This window comes from Chelonia mydas, chromosome 14 (assembly GCF_015237465.2).
Source record: "Chelonia mydas isolate rCheMyd1 chromosome 14, rCheMyd1.pri.v2, whole genome shotgun sequence".
Lineage (NCBI taxonomy): Eukaryota > Metazoa > Chordata > Testudines > Cheloniidae > Chelonia > Chelonia mydas.
This window is the reverse complement of record NC_051254.2, coordinates 42,542,555-42,557,127: the sequence shown is the minus strand read 5'-3', so window position 1 is coordinate 42,557,127 and position 14,573 is coordinate 42,542,555. Positions and strand designations below refer to the sequence as shown.

At 54.0% G+C, this 14,573-nt stretch overlaps 1 protein-coding gene and 1 long non-coding RNA gene across 2 annotated transcripts; one reads left to right on the top strand and one right to left on the bottom strand.

Moving 5' to 3' along the window:
- Nucleotides 1–3,182: 3,182 nt before the first annotated feature.
- On the top strand, nt 3,183–6,469 carry LOC122462833. Its single transcript, XR_006285667.1, has 3 exons — nt 3,183–4,121; nt 5,306–5,469; nt 6,055–6,469. It is a non-coding gene; the product is annotated as an uncharacterized LOC122462833 (long non-coding RNA).
- A 3,381-nt stretch (nt 6,470–9,850) lies between these two features.
- On the bottom strand, nt 9,851–13,081 carry LOC102942343 (sperm acrosome membrane-associated protein 4). The gene is made up of 3 exons (XM_007070429.4): nt 12,834–13,081; nt 11,194–11,307; nt 9,851–11,088 (listed from the first exon to the last, which is right to left on the bottom strand). The coding sequence occupies exons 1-3, from the start codon at nt 12,883–12,885 to the stop codon at nt 10,880–10,882; spliced, it is 375 nt and encodes a 124-aa protein (XP_007070491.2). The 5' UTR covers nt 12,886–13,081; the 3' UTR covers nt 9,851–10,879.
- Between the last annotated feature and the right edge of the window lie 1,492 nt (nt 13,082–14,573).

Genomic DNA, 14,573 nt, shown 5'->3' with positions numbered 1-14,573 from the left:
TTTCTGCCTTTATTCCTTGGTTTAATAAAGATCTCTAAGGCTGCACTTTGTCCTCAGTGTGCGAGTCCTTGTCATCCACCCCGAGGGTCCCTGCAAGATACTGAACTCATGGGTTTTAGTTCTGGGTAGTCTGCTTCTGGGACAAGAACCTTCTTATCTTCTGGTCACCTGGCCAAATACCGTTGACTGTCAAAAAGAAGGAGGCAACAGGTTGTATCCTGAGAGTTCATTGCGCAGCGACACTAGATTGCACAGACAAGTCTGGACGATTGCCGCGCTAACCCTCTTAGGAATGGCTGCTCTTTGAGCCAGCGAAAACAGGAGGATTCATAAAGGGGATTAACTGAGGCCACCGAAATCCACGCCAAATATTTTCACTCCCAACTGGAAACCCTACTTTTGTCCGTCTTTATGACTCCAATCCATGTTTTCTACGTGTGTTTAAACTGCCCCGTGCCTTCGGTCTGGTCTTGCTTGGGGGCGACTCGTGGGAGGGGCACAAAGGGTCAAGAGACCCCAGCAGCCAGCCCGGGCGGGGAGAGGAAGGGGCGGGGCCAGAGCCTCTCGTCTTCCAGCCACGCTGCCCCATGCTGCTGCCCCCTGCCCAGACTCAGCTTCTGGGGACAGGAGCCGACTCTGAGCATGCCGGGGAGGAGTCACATGGGGGGGGCATGCGGGGAGGTCACGTTCCCCCCCCTTGAGCTGGTGCCCCCCTTTGTGTCCCTCCCATGAGTCACCCCCAACTCCAAAATGAAACCAAAGAAACGTTTGTAAAACTGACCCGTTTAGAGGGACTCGGAAGGTTCCCTTCGGGTTTTTGTTTTGAACCGGTGCCTTTGAGGTTGTTTCCCGGGAATTGCGTACTGTGGTCTGACGCCCCCGGGGCTTCGGCTCTGGGGCCTGGAGTTTCAAGCTCAAGCAAGCGAAAGTCACGTCCGCTACGGGCTTCAGAGGTGGAGTCTCTAGGGACGCACAAGGACCAAGGGGAGCGACCCCACAGAGAGTCACAAGCGCCACGTCCAGGTTGTGGTACAACTTTTCTGAACGTTAGAGTTACAGTTACGATCACCCAAGCACCCAGAAATCCTAGCGAGACCTATGCCCATGGTACACCTATCCTCCTCCTCCCATCCTTAGCGGCTGACGGCTGCCTTGCCAACGGACCATCAGTAGAGTGAGGGTTCCTGCCGGAGTTTTCCCCTAGGGAACCCACTTTCCCAATCTGGGCACCTTATTTTATAATGTAATTCTGACTGCAGTTAGAACGTGGGTTACAGCAATGTGACTGCCGGGTAGCTTGTAGTCAAAATTAATCCTCCAGTTAATTTTTCGGCCATCCTGGGTCAGACCAAAGGTCCATCTAGCCCACTGTCCGGTCTCCGACAGTGGCAAGTGCCAGGTGCCCCAGAGGAAATGAGCAGAACAGGTCATCATCAAGTGATCCATCGCCTGGCAAACAGAGGCTAGGGACACCATCCCTGCCCATCTTGGCATGTACCCATTGGTCCATCTTTTCCCTGTAATCTTATGGGCATCAGGTTATTCTTCGGTCACTTACTTATGTCAGCACTTCTTAGCTCTAAGACTCAGGCCTAGAATGGCTAAGCTAGAATTGTACAGGCCTCCGCCTGTAGGCCTTGTGTTTCAGCCCTAATTACCTAGACACTGAATACATAATTATCCCTTTTGACCACTGATCAATCTTATACTTCTATCATCCTAAACTTAACTCTATTTAGCAAGCAATGAGTATGTCTGACATAGCATGTTAGTTCATCGTAACATCACACAATAAACGAAGGATAAATTGAACTAATTGGCTCCAGAATGGTGATTGCGCGCTGGCAAGGCGACGAACTGCATGGCACAAGGAGGAAGGAAATATGGAAAGGCAGAAGCACCCGGCTTGGGAGTATTCAAAGGGGCTGCTTAACAGGGCGAATTCTTGTTAGTTGCGCGGGTTGATACAGACACGCGACGAATGGCAAAGGAGGAAAACTGAAACTGAAAAATCCTCCCATGGGAGAATCGCCTCTGAAAAAGAGCTCGGCAAGTTTGTCTCTTTCACCCTGATCCTAGTAGAATAAACTAACTCGCCCACCTTGTCTGGCTGAATCAGACGTATTTCTGGTACGCCACCGCCATCTCCTGGACATTTTCTGGAGCACCAGAGAAGCCAGAGAGCACCTCGTGACAAGTGGCCGATAGGAAGCAGAGGGCAGCGCGGCCCGTCGGGGTATGACAAACCTGAAGTCTCCAAGGAGAACCTTCGAAGCTGCTGAGCTCAGAGTTGCAACCAGAACTCAGCTTCTTCCGTCCAGCCGAGGACTACCAGGAGTATGAAGCAGTGAGACGTCCTTTCAGAGGCTGCATTTCTCCTTGTTGTATATCAACTCTTTGAAAGCTGCCTTGGCAGAGCTTAGCTTGCGCCACAGTGTGATCCCACGGGATTTCCAGAGCTTCACAGAGTTTCAGGCTGGTAGATCATCTACTCTGACCTCCTGTATAATACGGGCCCCTAAATTTTACCCAGATTCCCCTGTATTGAGCTCAAGAACTTGTGGCTGACAAATGTGCATCCTCCAGAAAGGCAACCGATCTGGATTGGAAGGCATCACTTCCCTTGATGTTAAAAATGTGTGCCTGATTTCTCCTTGGCATTTGTCTGGCTTTAACCTTCCAGCCGTTGGTTCTTAATCGGCCTTTCTTCACTATATTAAAGAAGCTTTTCGTACTGGGTATTTTCTCCCTGTGAAGGTTACTGATGCGTTAATCAAGTTGCCTCTTGATTTTCCTTTTGTGCTCAGTTAAACCGCGTGAGCTCCTCCGGTCTCTCATGGCAAGGCATTTTCTCCACCCCTCCTGTAAGCTGGCAGTGGGGAATAGAGATAAGATAGAGGTAGCTATCAGGCCGTTATGTAATGTCCTGCAGGCCTAAGGCCTGAATCACAATTCACTTAGCACAACCGAGGCCTCGTTTCACAGGAGCGGCCTGAAGTAAGGGAGTAACCGTGCACACCAGGTGTGCCAGGAAACCAAGGAGCACGTGACGGGAGAAGGCGAAGAGAGGAACGAATCTCTTCGGGATTTCAGGGAAAGTTTCCAGGTTGTTGAGCGTAAGTGAAACCTATGTGTGCTAACCACAGCTGCACCGTGGCAACTAATTAACCCAAATGCTAATGCGTAGGAGGTAGGTGGTCAATGAGTGTATGGAAGTTGGGCTCTTTTAGACGGGCGGCTACCCAGCCTGGGGGCAGTGGGGGGGAGTGGGGCAGGCTGATTTGGTCACTCATGCTCGGATCAGCTTGTCCGCAGTCCCCGCCTGAGCTGGAGTCACTAACACGAGCGCTGGAGGTTCCCGCGTGGGCTCCGTCTCCTCTGCCCGGCTGGCGTTCGTGGGGTTTGTCTCGCTAATACAGTGTGAAACGGGATAATCCGCGAACGGGGCGGGGCTGGTTTCTCGTGTCTCCTTGGGGTCCTCCAGGGGATGGTAAAATCTCCACTGTACCCAACGTGGAGGTGAAGCCCCCTCCGATTACTGCATGGGAAATAAACCCCCGTTCTTCCCGGGAGATCTCGCCTAACCCCAGATCCGTTTCCTTTCACGAACGCCTGGAAGTTTTACCGCTGTAACTTTCAGTGGGGGGGTGAGGGGGGGTTAACCTCTTTCCTTTGATCGCACACCCGGGGGGTTGAGGTGAGGGGCTGTGATCCTAATCCCCACCCTGCTGATTCCCCACTCCTAACGCAGGGAAGGCAGCCGGCCGGCTACTGCTGAGTCCCACTTGGGCGGACAGTCTGCATTTCCGAGGGATGCATTTTGCCCCACTCGGCGTTGGGGCAGGGCCCACGATCCCCCCCGGCGCCTTGAGCTCTGCATTCGCCATGTTTTCCATCCGTGAATAGTCATACCCGTATAACCCCCAATGTGGGCCACTTCGACCAGTGGAAAGGGGACGCATGCAACTTCGATGCTGGTACAGCTGCGGCCAGCGTGGTGATTTGATCGTACCAGGCTCGTTAACGCGATGCAACTTTCTAGAGAACCTCGTGGGCCAGTTACTTCTCTGTAGGCAGGGGGCGGTGTAGCCGGGTCGGCCCCAGGATCTCTGAGACACAAGGTGGGTGAGCGAATATCTTCTATGGGACCCACCTTGTCTCTAGCTTCTTATCTGGGATTCAGAGAAAACCATCTAGTGAGTCTGAGGTTGGTCCAAGCCAACCTTGAGGAAACACTGGGAGACATCTAAAACAATTGCTTAAAACTGGACCCAGATGGAGAAACCCTAATTCAGAAAAAGGGCGACTTCTATTCCACTGGGAGCTCGTTCATGTGTCCCAAGACTCCTGGAGGCCCCGAAGCCACAGAGACCAGCCCGTGACCAGTAGATGTTCTCAGAAACCCAGACGCTTGACTTGACTCTGGTCTATAAAGGCTCAGGGACAGAGTTTTAAAGCTATTAAACCCAACAGATGCCAACAGGTGCCGAGGGGGATTTTTCAAAAGCGTCCAGGCGCCCGATCCCCATAGAATTCAGAGTTAGGGGGATCGGGAACCTGGCACCAGCTGCATTATTAAGCACCCAAATAGCTTTCAATCCCCGGGTATTTCCTGCCAAATAGCCTGCCGGTCTTAGGCTTCACGCCCGTCTCGCTGGATCCTTTGCACGCCGGCCGCTGTGTTTCTTATATGCCTAGATCGGGGGTCCTCAAGCAGGGGTACGTGCCCCCCGGGGGGTACGCAGAGTCTTCCAGGGGGCACATCAGCTCCTCTCGCTGTTTGCCTAGTTTGACAACTGGCTACAGGAAAAGCACCAGCAAAGTCAGTACAAACTAAAATTCCCTACGGACAGTGACTTGTGTCTACGGCTCTGTGTGCGATACACTGAAAAGTAAGGACAATATTTATATTCCAGCTGATTTATGTTATAATCATGTGGTCAGCGTGAGAAAGGAAGCCATTCTGCAGTCAGCGAGGGGCTGGGATGCTTTTTGAGGTCCGATTTTGTAAGCCAGTCGTTTTTAAGGGAGGTGAACCTTGGGGGCCACACAAGACCCGTCAGACTCCTGAAAGGGGGACAGTCTTAGGCGCTGACTCCGGGGGTGCTTGGGGAGGGGCTTGGGGGAGGTGGAGAGCGGCAGATGGGCGGGGCCTCCTGGAGGGGGCGGAGCGGAGGCGGGAAGAGGCAAAGCGAGGGCGGGGCCTCAGGGGAGGGGGCGGAGCAGGGGCAGGAAGAGGCTGCCGTTTGTGATGTCCTCTCTGGCTTTTTCCTTCCCTCTTATTCTGTTGGGCTCCCGGCCGCAGAGAGTTGCCAGTCCCGGGCTTTGCATGGCCAAGCAGGCTGGCTGCTGAGGAGAGGGTTCGCCAGATGCAACAGAGGATGGCCAGACTTCAGCTCCAAGTCGAAAAAGCACGGGAAGATCAGCGGAAACTGTATCCCCTTGAAAGTCCAGTTTCTAACCACGCTGGTATGTCGCATAATTCTGAGCAGTTGTCTGGGTGTAACCGAATGTACCCCAACGCTGCCCCCTTTTATGCAAATGCTCTTACTGTGAGTCCAGTAAAAGGTGACCCCAGAAATTCCCACCCTGCTATTCTAGGAGAGGGTTCGGAGAGTGGCAGCGGAAAATTCATCGAGAGCGTAAAAGTCAACGGTAAAAGCTGTTGAGGGGAAATTATGGCTTCTACCAGCGCTCTTGTTCAAGCAGATCCGGTCAAAGAGGAAGATTACTCAGCAAATCAGAGTGCGAATGTCGTAGTCCTCCCTGAGTTTCCCGTACGCGTGCCTTTCGCCAGAAGCCACCTGGAAGGGAACGGCGGGAAGCATGAAGATCTAGCTGGTGTCAGGAAGTTATTGCCTGGGGGTCTTTTGATGGGGGAAGGTATTAAAGCTTCGTTCAGTCCAGGCAGCCGGTCACAGGAAAGGAATGGTCTGAAACCAGGGTCTATTTTGGGCAAGGATTTGCCTGGGGAGGGCTTCTCCAAACGTTTGTCGGAGGAAAAGAGCAGTCGGTCCGTGAATGAAGTGTCTGACTGTCTGTCTAATGTCTCAGAAGTGAAGCTGGAATTAGATGGAGCACGGAAAGATCTCAGCCATTGCTCAGGAGCAGATTGAAGTGGATGGTCAGGTTGAAGCCCGAACTGAGGAAGGCCAGGGGAGGTTTCTGGCAGGTGACGGATGGTTGGCAGGTACAGCATGTAAAAGTGAACCTGAGAAGGTGACTGTGGCTGGCTGGAAGTAGCTCCGGGGAGTGAGAAGAGCAGCAGTTTACGTGGTAAGGAAGCTGCCCGACTCTCCCAGTATTTGTCTGTCACCAGCCCTGGGTGCTGGGACAAGGAGATTCTGGCGGAGCCTAGGCAGCCTTGTGAGCTGGTGGCTGGGTTTAGTCAGCAGGGTGGGAAGGCGAGGAGATGAGTGTCCCTGGACCTGACCTGTTAGCTGGGTGGAGAATTGGGACAGTGAAGGAAACGTGCCCGTGTCCGTCAGGGGTATTGACTTGCCTATGGAGGGAGCTACCCTGATCTCCAAGCAGTTGTCTGTGACCAACCTTGTGTGCTGGGACAAGGGGGATGAGATCCCAAGCTGTGGGTCTGGGAAAGGGGAAGGTTTCTCCAGCTCTTCTTTGTCTGTGGAGCAGACAGAAGGGGCCTTTCAGGCTGTGATGTTGAGGATAGTGCAGATGTCTCAGAGTTGGTTCTGGATTCAACTAAGGCCCAGGGAGGGAAGGGTCCCAAGTCTGTGTCTGCTCGGGAGAATGGCCCTGTAACTAGGTCGCATCCGGTTAGTGTCTATGTAAAATCCCAGAGACCAGACAATGCTGGTGCTTGTATTTTGCCTGTTGCTAGTGTGTGGCTGGAAATGGGTGAGATCCTAGCCAGGGCACAGGGAGAGCATAAAGCTGATTTGATTGTGTTACCTGCTGACAGTTCGGAAACTTGTAGCAGAAGGAAACGATTCCTAAGCTTGTGTGTGGCAAAGGGAAGGAGAATGCGTCTGACCTTTTGACTATGAAATCTAGCAGTCTGCCTGAAAGGGGATTGGGTAGGAATCTGCCTGATGGACCAAAGGTGATCCTGGATGTAAGTGAGACCCCAGAAAGAGTCCGTTGTTGCTCAGGAAAGTGTTCCTCCAGAGCACGCCCTAGGTGAAGAGGGTAAGGGCAGAATTTCTGAGAGGGGTGAATTGCTGCTTAGAGAAGCTCCTAGGGAAAGGAATCCTCATGGTAGTCTGTGCACGCAATTTGCTGCCACTGAAGGGTGTGACAGTGATTTAATCAAGGAAGTTTCAGTTCCTAACAGCCAGAAAGTTTCTGTTGTGAATGGATCCACTGACTTTCCAGTGTGGAGAGCTTTGAGCCGGTCTGAGATGGAGTAAAAGCTGTTAAGGATTCAAACAGCCCCATGACCAAGTGGCCGTGTGTGGCCAGCTTGTTGGGACGACAATGGTGTTGGGACAGGAATGTCTCCAGGCTAGTTCTGTGCGTTTCAGGGGCTCAGGACAGATTTGGTTACTGGTGTTGCAGAGCAGAACAGTTGTAGGGCTGAATGCTTGAGGATGCCGGGGAGGGCAGGCAAACGGTCACCCTCAGACTCTTTGGATTTGAGCGGTGTCTCGTTAAGACAGAGTCCAGCCTTGGAACTGGGAGCAGCTGAAGATTTAAAAGCTCGCGTCTGCCTTGATGCAAATTACCTGACTGACGGAGGGAGGAAAGACTTGTTAATCGCTGTTAGCACAGAGAGCCCACCCCATCCGCCAGTGAATTCGTTAAGCAAGCGAAATCAGGGTTCGATCCTTCAGGACAAGGAGGAAAGAGAGGCCTTAATTTTGCAAAGGAAAGCCACAGGGCAACCCTCAAAGGCCAAACCCCAATGGTGTTGGGCCAAGGGTGTGGCATGACCAACATGATGGTAGATGGAGGCTTGCCGTGGGTTTGTTATTATTGCTGATGGTGATTTTTGTGACTAATGTGTTGCTCGTACCAAACCCGGTAAAGATGTGCAATGGGCCTAATCTCTTGGAAAATCCCTTAAACATGCCAAGGGTGATACACAAGAACACACTTTAGGTTCGAAGGCCTTGTAATGCTGATGTTTCACGGTTAATGCCTGTAAACAGTATTGGAACTTCTCACGGGGGAAAAGACGTTCCAGACCGGATGTGCTGTATAGAAAAGGGAAACTGAGGCACACGACCATATCGCTTTCACGGTTAAATGCCAAGATTCCTGTACTATGGACAACATTAATATCTACATTGTCCCGATATTAATTGGGTTCCAAACATTTGCCGGAGCTTGTATGGATCCAGTAGCTCTGTTCTTTAGCTCTTGGCAAGATCACGTGAGACATACGGGAATCCTGCTGCAACAGCAGATCCAATCCACTATTGGTCTAACCAAGTTTTACCTTGAGTTTATAAAGAGATTCAATCAGTTTATTGAACGTGACTTGGATAAACCGTTTCTGTTCTACCCTGGTACGGCCTTTAACCCAATCCTGGCTGTAGTAAATCAGAACCAAGGGTGGGGAGCTCTTGGGATGCACTCAGCGATGTTTGTGTCATCCCTTCCTGCATCGATTTTGCATTGGGGGACTGTAACGGTGCAGCCCGCGGGAGCCAGCTGAGGTCACTCAATCAGGGTGAACTGCAAACAGAACGGGGCAGACAAACCCCAACAGCTGGTGGATATTCCAACACTGAGATTTACCCAGCCAGCCCCAAACAGCCTCTCTACGACCTCCCTGGTTACTCAGAAGTCCAAAGAACGCAGTGCCCTTAAAGTGCCTATCCAGACACACCTGTCAGATATGATGATGGTTACTGAAAATCTTATCTTGTCATAGAAAAGAAAACGTCCTTCCAATCCCAAAGGATCAGCCACACACCCAGGTCCAGTGATAACTTAGATCTTACCCAAAACACACACTTATCGTCAATTCTTGTTAAGTAAACTAAAAGTTATTAAAAGGAAAAGAGAGAGTGTTGGTTAAAAGATCAATATACAGACAGACGTGAATTCACTTCCTGAGGTTCAGATACAGAGCAGAGAGGAGTTTGTAGTGGCCAAAAGTCCTTTTAGAAATCGCCCAGAGGTTATAGCCCAATGTCCGTATTCAGGGTGACTCCAGTCAGCGATCTTTGGATCAAAGCCACAGCCATAGCCAAGACTTGTTTGCCGACATCACAAGACCTGAGCGAACATCTCCCCTTCTACCTCTCGCCATGCCGGCTGCATTTCGAAGCTCTGTTCCTTTCCATCTCTTCCTAAGAAGTCTTTAAAGTTGGGCCCTGGGTCAGGTCAGTCTGGGAGTTCATTAACTCTTTCTGGCCCTGTCGCCTGTCAATGCGATATTATATTACACTCGTAACGTCACACCCCCGTCTCCAGGCTGCTGTCTGGAGTCCCGGCTGCTAGGCAAGGTCACAGCTGGTCCCCTGCACCAACAACCCCCTCCCCCCACCTCATTACACACGCGGCACACAGGGAAACTGAGGCACTGCACACACTGTTCATGCAAAACACGAAAGAAAAATCCCCGCTTCGTCACACATACGCATTTCCCCACATGGGCCTTCGCGTTTCTGTGGATCCCACCTTGGGCTCAGGTTTCCTCGGTTCCCAATGTGGGTGCCCCACGTTAAAACTGGACTCAAGCTCGTCTGTGTCGACCTTCCCCTTTAAATTTCCCCGGTACCTTCCTGCCTGCAGGGCACCCCACTTAACGCTCTCCCTGGGGTCAGATTAACTCTCCTGTGGGCCCGGGGCGCTTAGATTTTGTGGGGCCCCCTGTATACACGTCTCTTTCCTAATTTAAAACAAAATGATCACAATCATGGCATCGAGACAATTAACGCTGTACTCAGCTTGCCTTTTAATTAACTTCAAGTCGTTCTCTGTGGTTACATTTCAGTTTTAAAACGTGTAGAATACAGTTACGTTAATTCAACGTAGCCCACGTCTTATCTTAGAATAGCTGTTATATTAGTTTCTTTTCTGGGAGGGAGTTTGGGTGCAGGAGGGGGCTCCAGGCTGGGGCAGGAGGTTGGGGGGCAGGAGGGGGGTGTAAGGTGCAGGCTCCGGTTGCTGGCACGTCTCTGCACGGGATGGGGACAGCGTGTCTCCGCGCACCGCCCGCGCCCCGCAAGTGCTTCCCCCACGGCTCCCATTGGCCAGTTCGAGCAGCTGGCCGCTTTCCGGGAGCAGCGTGGGGCCACGGCATGCAGGCAGCCTGCCTGAGCCCTGCTAAGCCCCTGCGTTAATCCGGCCCTGCTCTCCCTCGGAGCCAGGCCGTTACAACGCTGAGCAAAGTGGATTAAAGCCCGTCGTTAGAGCTGGGCTGTGAAAGCTAACCGGCACGCCGCCGGATGTATAATTTGACACACACACACACCCCCCATGCTGGCAGGGAGTTCAGAGATACAACCCCTGGGTATAAACTGAGCAAGGTAGTTATCTCCTTAAGCTGTTAGAAGTCTAGGGTTTATGGTACACAGACCAGCAGGCTTAATTCCAGGGGGCAGCGGGAAAACACAACGCAGTCAGTGAAGTCAGGGCTGGATTCTGATCTCAGTAACCCCGGTGTCAATCCGGAGTGACTCCAGTTCAGCACTCGTTCTAGTGGAGTGAAAGAAGAAATCCACCCACCCTTCTCCAGACAGACCCCACCCCTTCCCCACCCTTCAGGGCCTTTCCCTCCCCCACATCCCTGGGTTATAACAATTCCAAAAAAAAGGCAAAGCAATCAGATCTGCACTCTGGTCACCAAGTGCCCCTTTAAGAAGCAAGGGGGAGGAGCTATTTAAAGGCAATGGCTAGCTGGATATTTTTTTGTCCTCCCGCAGCAATTATTTCTCTCCCTCCCGGCTTCAGAGCAGGATTAGAGGGCCTGGGCGAGCCAGGCACCCAGCATGGCCAACCCTGCAGCCAGGGAGAGCTGGGCCCCGGCGCCCGCGGCCGAGTTGCAGAATTCGCCCTCGCAGCACTCGTAGAAGGTGCTGTAGGTGAAGCCCTCCCAGGTCAAGGTGTCGTTGGTGTTGCATTTCCCCTTGTCAACGCAGTCCTTCTTCATGATCAGCTTGCGGCCGGCTGCGGGGAGAGAGCGAGGAGAGAGAGGAATGAAAAAGAGACAAATGGAGAGGGAGAGAAAATGAGGGCACGAGACAGAGAGAAATGGGGAGGGCGGGGTGTTACCTGCACAGCCCCGGATGACAGCGCAGAGCTGCCCGTCCTGGCAGGTGACAGTGGTGGTGTGGCAGGGGATGTCAAACACGGTGAAGTCGCATATCAGGCACTGCAGGGCCGCTCCTGGGAACAGAGAGCTGGGGGTGAGACTAACCAGACCCACAGACCCTCCCTCAGCCGGGCAATAGGGGGCTGCGCCCCCAGGGGGTCCCTGCGGGCAGCTAGGCCTGCCCCAGCCCCATGACCGCGTCCCCTGGAGGGAGCCCCAGGGAATGAGTTGGGGAGCTGGGACACAGGCAGGAGGGGTCTGGGGGGGCAGGAGGAGTTGGGGGGCCTGGGGTTGAGGTGAGAGGAATAAGGGGCTGTGAGTCAGGTTAGGGGTGGGTCGGGGTTAAGGGGATGGGGAGAGGCTGGGGGGTGGGTCAGGGGCTGGGGGGCTGGGGTGAGGCTGGGGGGTTGAAAAAAAGGGGGATCAGGTCAGGGATGAGGGTTTGGGGAAATGGGGTGGGGTTTAGGGGATGGGGAGAGGCTGGGGGGACGGGGTGTGGGTCAGGGGCTGGGGGGGAGAGGCTGGGGCTGCAGGGAGGGGCTCAGGCCAGGGGCTGAAGGCATGGGGAGATGGGGATGGGCTGACGGCTGAGGGTGGGGGGAGACGGGGGGCGGGGTGGGGGCTCGGGGCGGAGAACCGGCGGAGAAAACTGGTGCATAGCTCAAAATATTTCCCCTGGGCTGTGAGCGAACCGGCAGCCGGTCAGGCAGCGTCAGTGCCCCCCCCCCGGCCCCTGCCTTTCCTGATAAGGGATAGCTGGCTGCTGGCTGATAAGCCTTGGCAGCGAAAGCCTGGGGCTAATGATCAGAGGGATCTGTAAACAGGGCACGTATTTAAGGCAGAAAAATAACCCCGCTATTCCCAGCCCGCTACCCCACCTCCCCGCCCAGACCCCGTTAAAGCGCCGTCCGCCACCCCCCAAGGCCCCCGTTACACCGCTTCCTTCATCCCCTGATAAAAAAAAAAAACCCTAGAAATCCCCCAGGAAATTCCAGTCTCAAAAACTTTGTTAAGAAGCTCACTTGGTTAGGCAGGATTTCAGGGGGCGGAGGTCGGGGGGGAGCAGTATCTTGGGCACGTTCACTGAACAGTGGCGCTTAATCTCCAAAAATTCCCTTACAAATAGGAGAGTTTAACTGCGCAAAGCTCAAGCGTGGGAAAGCTGGAAAGGGCAGAGTTAAGGGGGCATTTCCCACATAAGTCTGATCCCCCCGGAGAGATGTCAATAGGAAGGGAGAACAACTGAGTATCTTAACCAGCTCACACAAGAATGGTTCTTGCCACAACTTGCACTCACATGACCCACTGGGATCCCTGATTGTGGTCTGTGAGCACCACTGAGCCAAGGGAGGGCAAAGTTAAGGGTATATTGGGAAGAATCACCTTAATTCTGGCTGCTTCTTGTCCAATGGTCTGAGTTTGGGGAATTAAACTGTTGCAGTCAGGAAGGAGGATTGGAGCTTTTTAAGTCCTCCTTAGTGAAGTGGCCTGGCGTGGCAGCAAGTTACACTCAAAAGGGGGATCTCTTGAGGAAGGAGGGAAAGGAGAAATACACCACAAGGGGCGGCGGGGCAAAGATCCCCCGGGTTTCGCAGCTTACCGATCCCAGCGCAGGTCAGAGCGGCCAGACACAGGAGGAGAATTTTGCCCATGGTTTTCTCCTGGCAAGGCGGACGGCGGAGCGGGTTATCGAGGCCGGCGGGAGCGTCCCGGGGCTCGGGGGCTGGCGGCTGAGTCTGCGTCTGGCTGCGTGCGATCTGTCTGCCACGCACAGCTGGGGCGGGCGGGGCAGGGAGCCGTCGAGCAAACGCCGGGGCCCTGACGGGCGCAGCTCACAACACACGGACGTGTGTAGCTGGCACAGAGCCAGGGGTTGGGTGGAGACGTATTCGTAGAGATAAAAGACAGGCGCGCTCACAATCGCACACACTCGCAATCACTTTCACTCGCACACTCACACACACACACACCCTGACAGACAGACACAGGGTGTAAAGACACCCCTAGGTAAAACACCCCCCCCATAGCTAACACACACACCAAACACACACACACACACCCTGACAGACAGACACAGGGTGTAAAGACAGCCGTAGGTCACACACCCCCTGACAGACAGACACAGGGTGTAAAGACACCCTAGGTAAAACACCCCCCCGTAGCTAACACACACACCAAACACACACACACACACCCTGACAGACAGACACAGGGTGTAAAGACACCCCTAGGTAAAACACCCCCCCGTAGCTAACACACACACCAAACACACACACACACACCCTGACAGGCAGACACAGGGTGTGAAGACACCCCTAGGTAAAACACCCCCCCCCGTAGCTAACACACACACACACACACAAACACACACACACACACACACACACACACGGCAGATCTTTGTCCCTCCCTGTCGCGCCCCCGCTGAGATGATCTCGTTCCTCCCCCAGGTCCCACGAGGAGCAGGTGCTGGGCGAAGAGGGAATTTCCCACCTGCCGCGGCTCGGGCGGTGAGACCCCCCCTTTGGCTCCTCGCCAGACAGCCAGGGTCGGGGACAGCGGGTGTAACACGGCCGGCGGCTCGGCGTCCCGAGTCCCTCCCCGGGCAGGCCGGGGGCCCTAACACGAGCGCTGGAGGTTCCCGCGTGGGCTCCTCTGCCCGGCTGGCGTTCGTGGGGTTTGTCTCGCCCATACAGTGTGGAACGGGGCTAATCCGCGAACGGGGCGGGGCTGGTTTCTCGTGTCTCCTTGGGGTCCTCCATGGGATGGTAAAATCTCCACTGTACCCAACGTGGAGGTGAAGCCCCCCTCCGATTACTGCATGGGAAATAAACCCCCGTTCTTCCCGGGAGATCTCGCCTAACCCCAGATCCGTTTCCTTTCACGAACGCCTGGAAGTTTTACCGCTGTAACTTTCAGTGGGGGGGCGAGGGGGGGTTAACCTCTTTCCTTTGATCGCACACCCGGGGGTTGAGGTGAGGGGCTGTGATCCTAATCCCCACCCTGCTGATTCCCCACTCCTAACGCAGGGAAGGCAGCCGGCCTGCTATTGATAAGTCCCACTTGGGCGGACAGTCTGCATTTCCGAGGGATGCACTTTGCCCCACTCGGCGTTGGGGCAGGGCCCACGATCCCACCCGGGCCTTGAGCTCTGCATTCGCCATGTTTTCCGTCCGTGAATAGTCCTACCCGTATAACCCCCAATGTGGGCCACTTCGACCAGTGGAAAGGGGACGCATGCCCTTCGATGCGGGTACAGCTGCGGCCAGCGTGGTGATTTGATCGTACCAGGCTCGTTAACGCGATGCGACTTTCTAGGGAACCTCGTGGGCCAGTTACT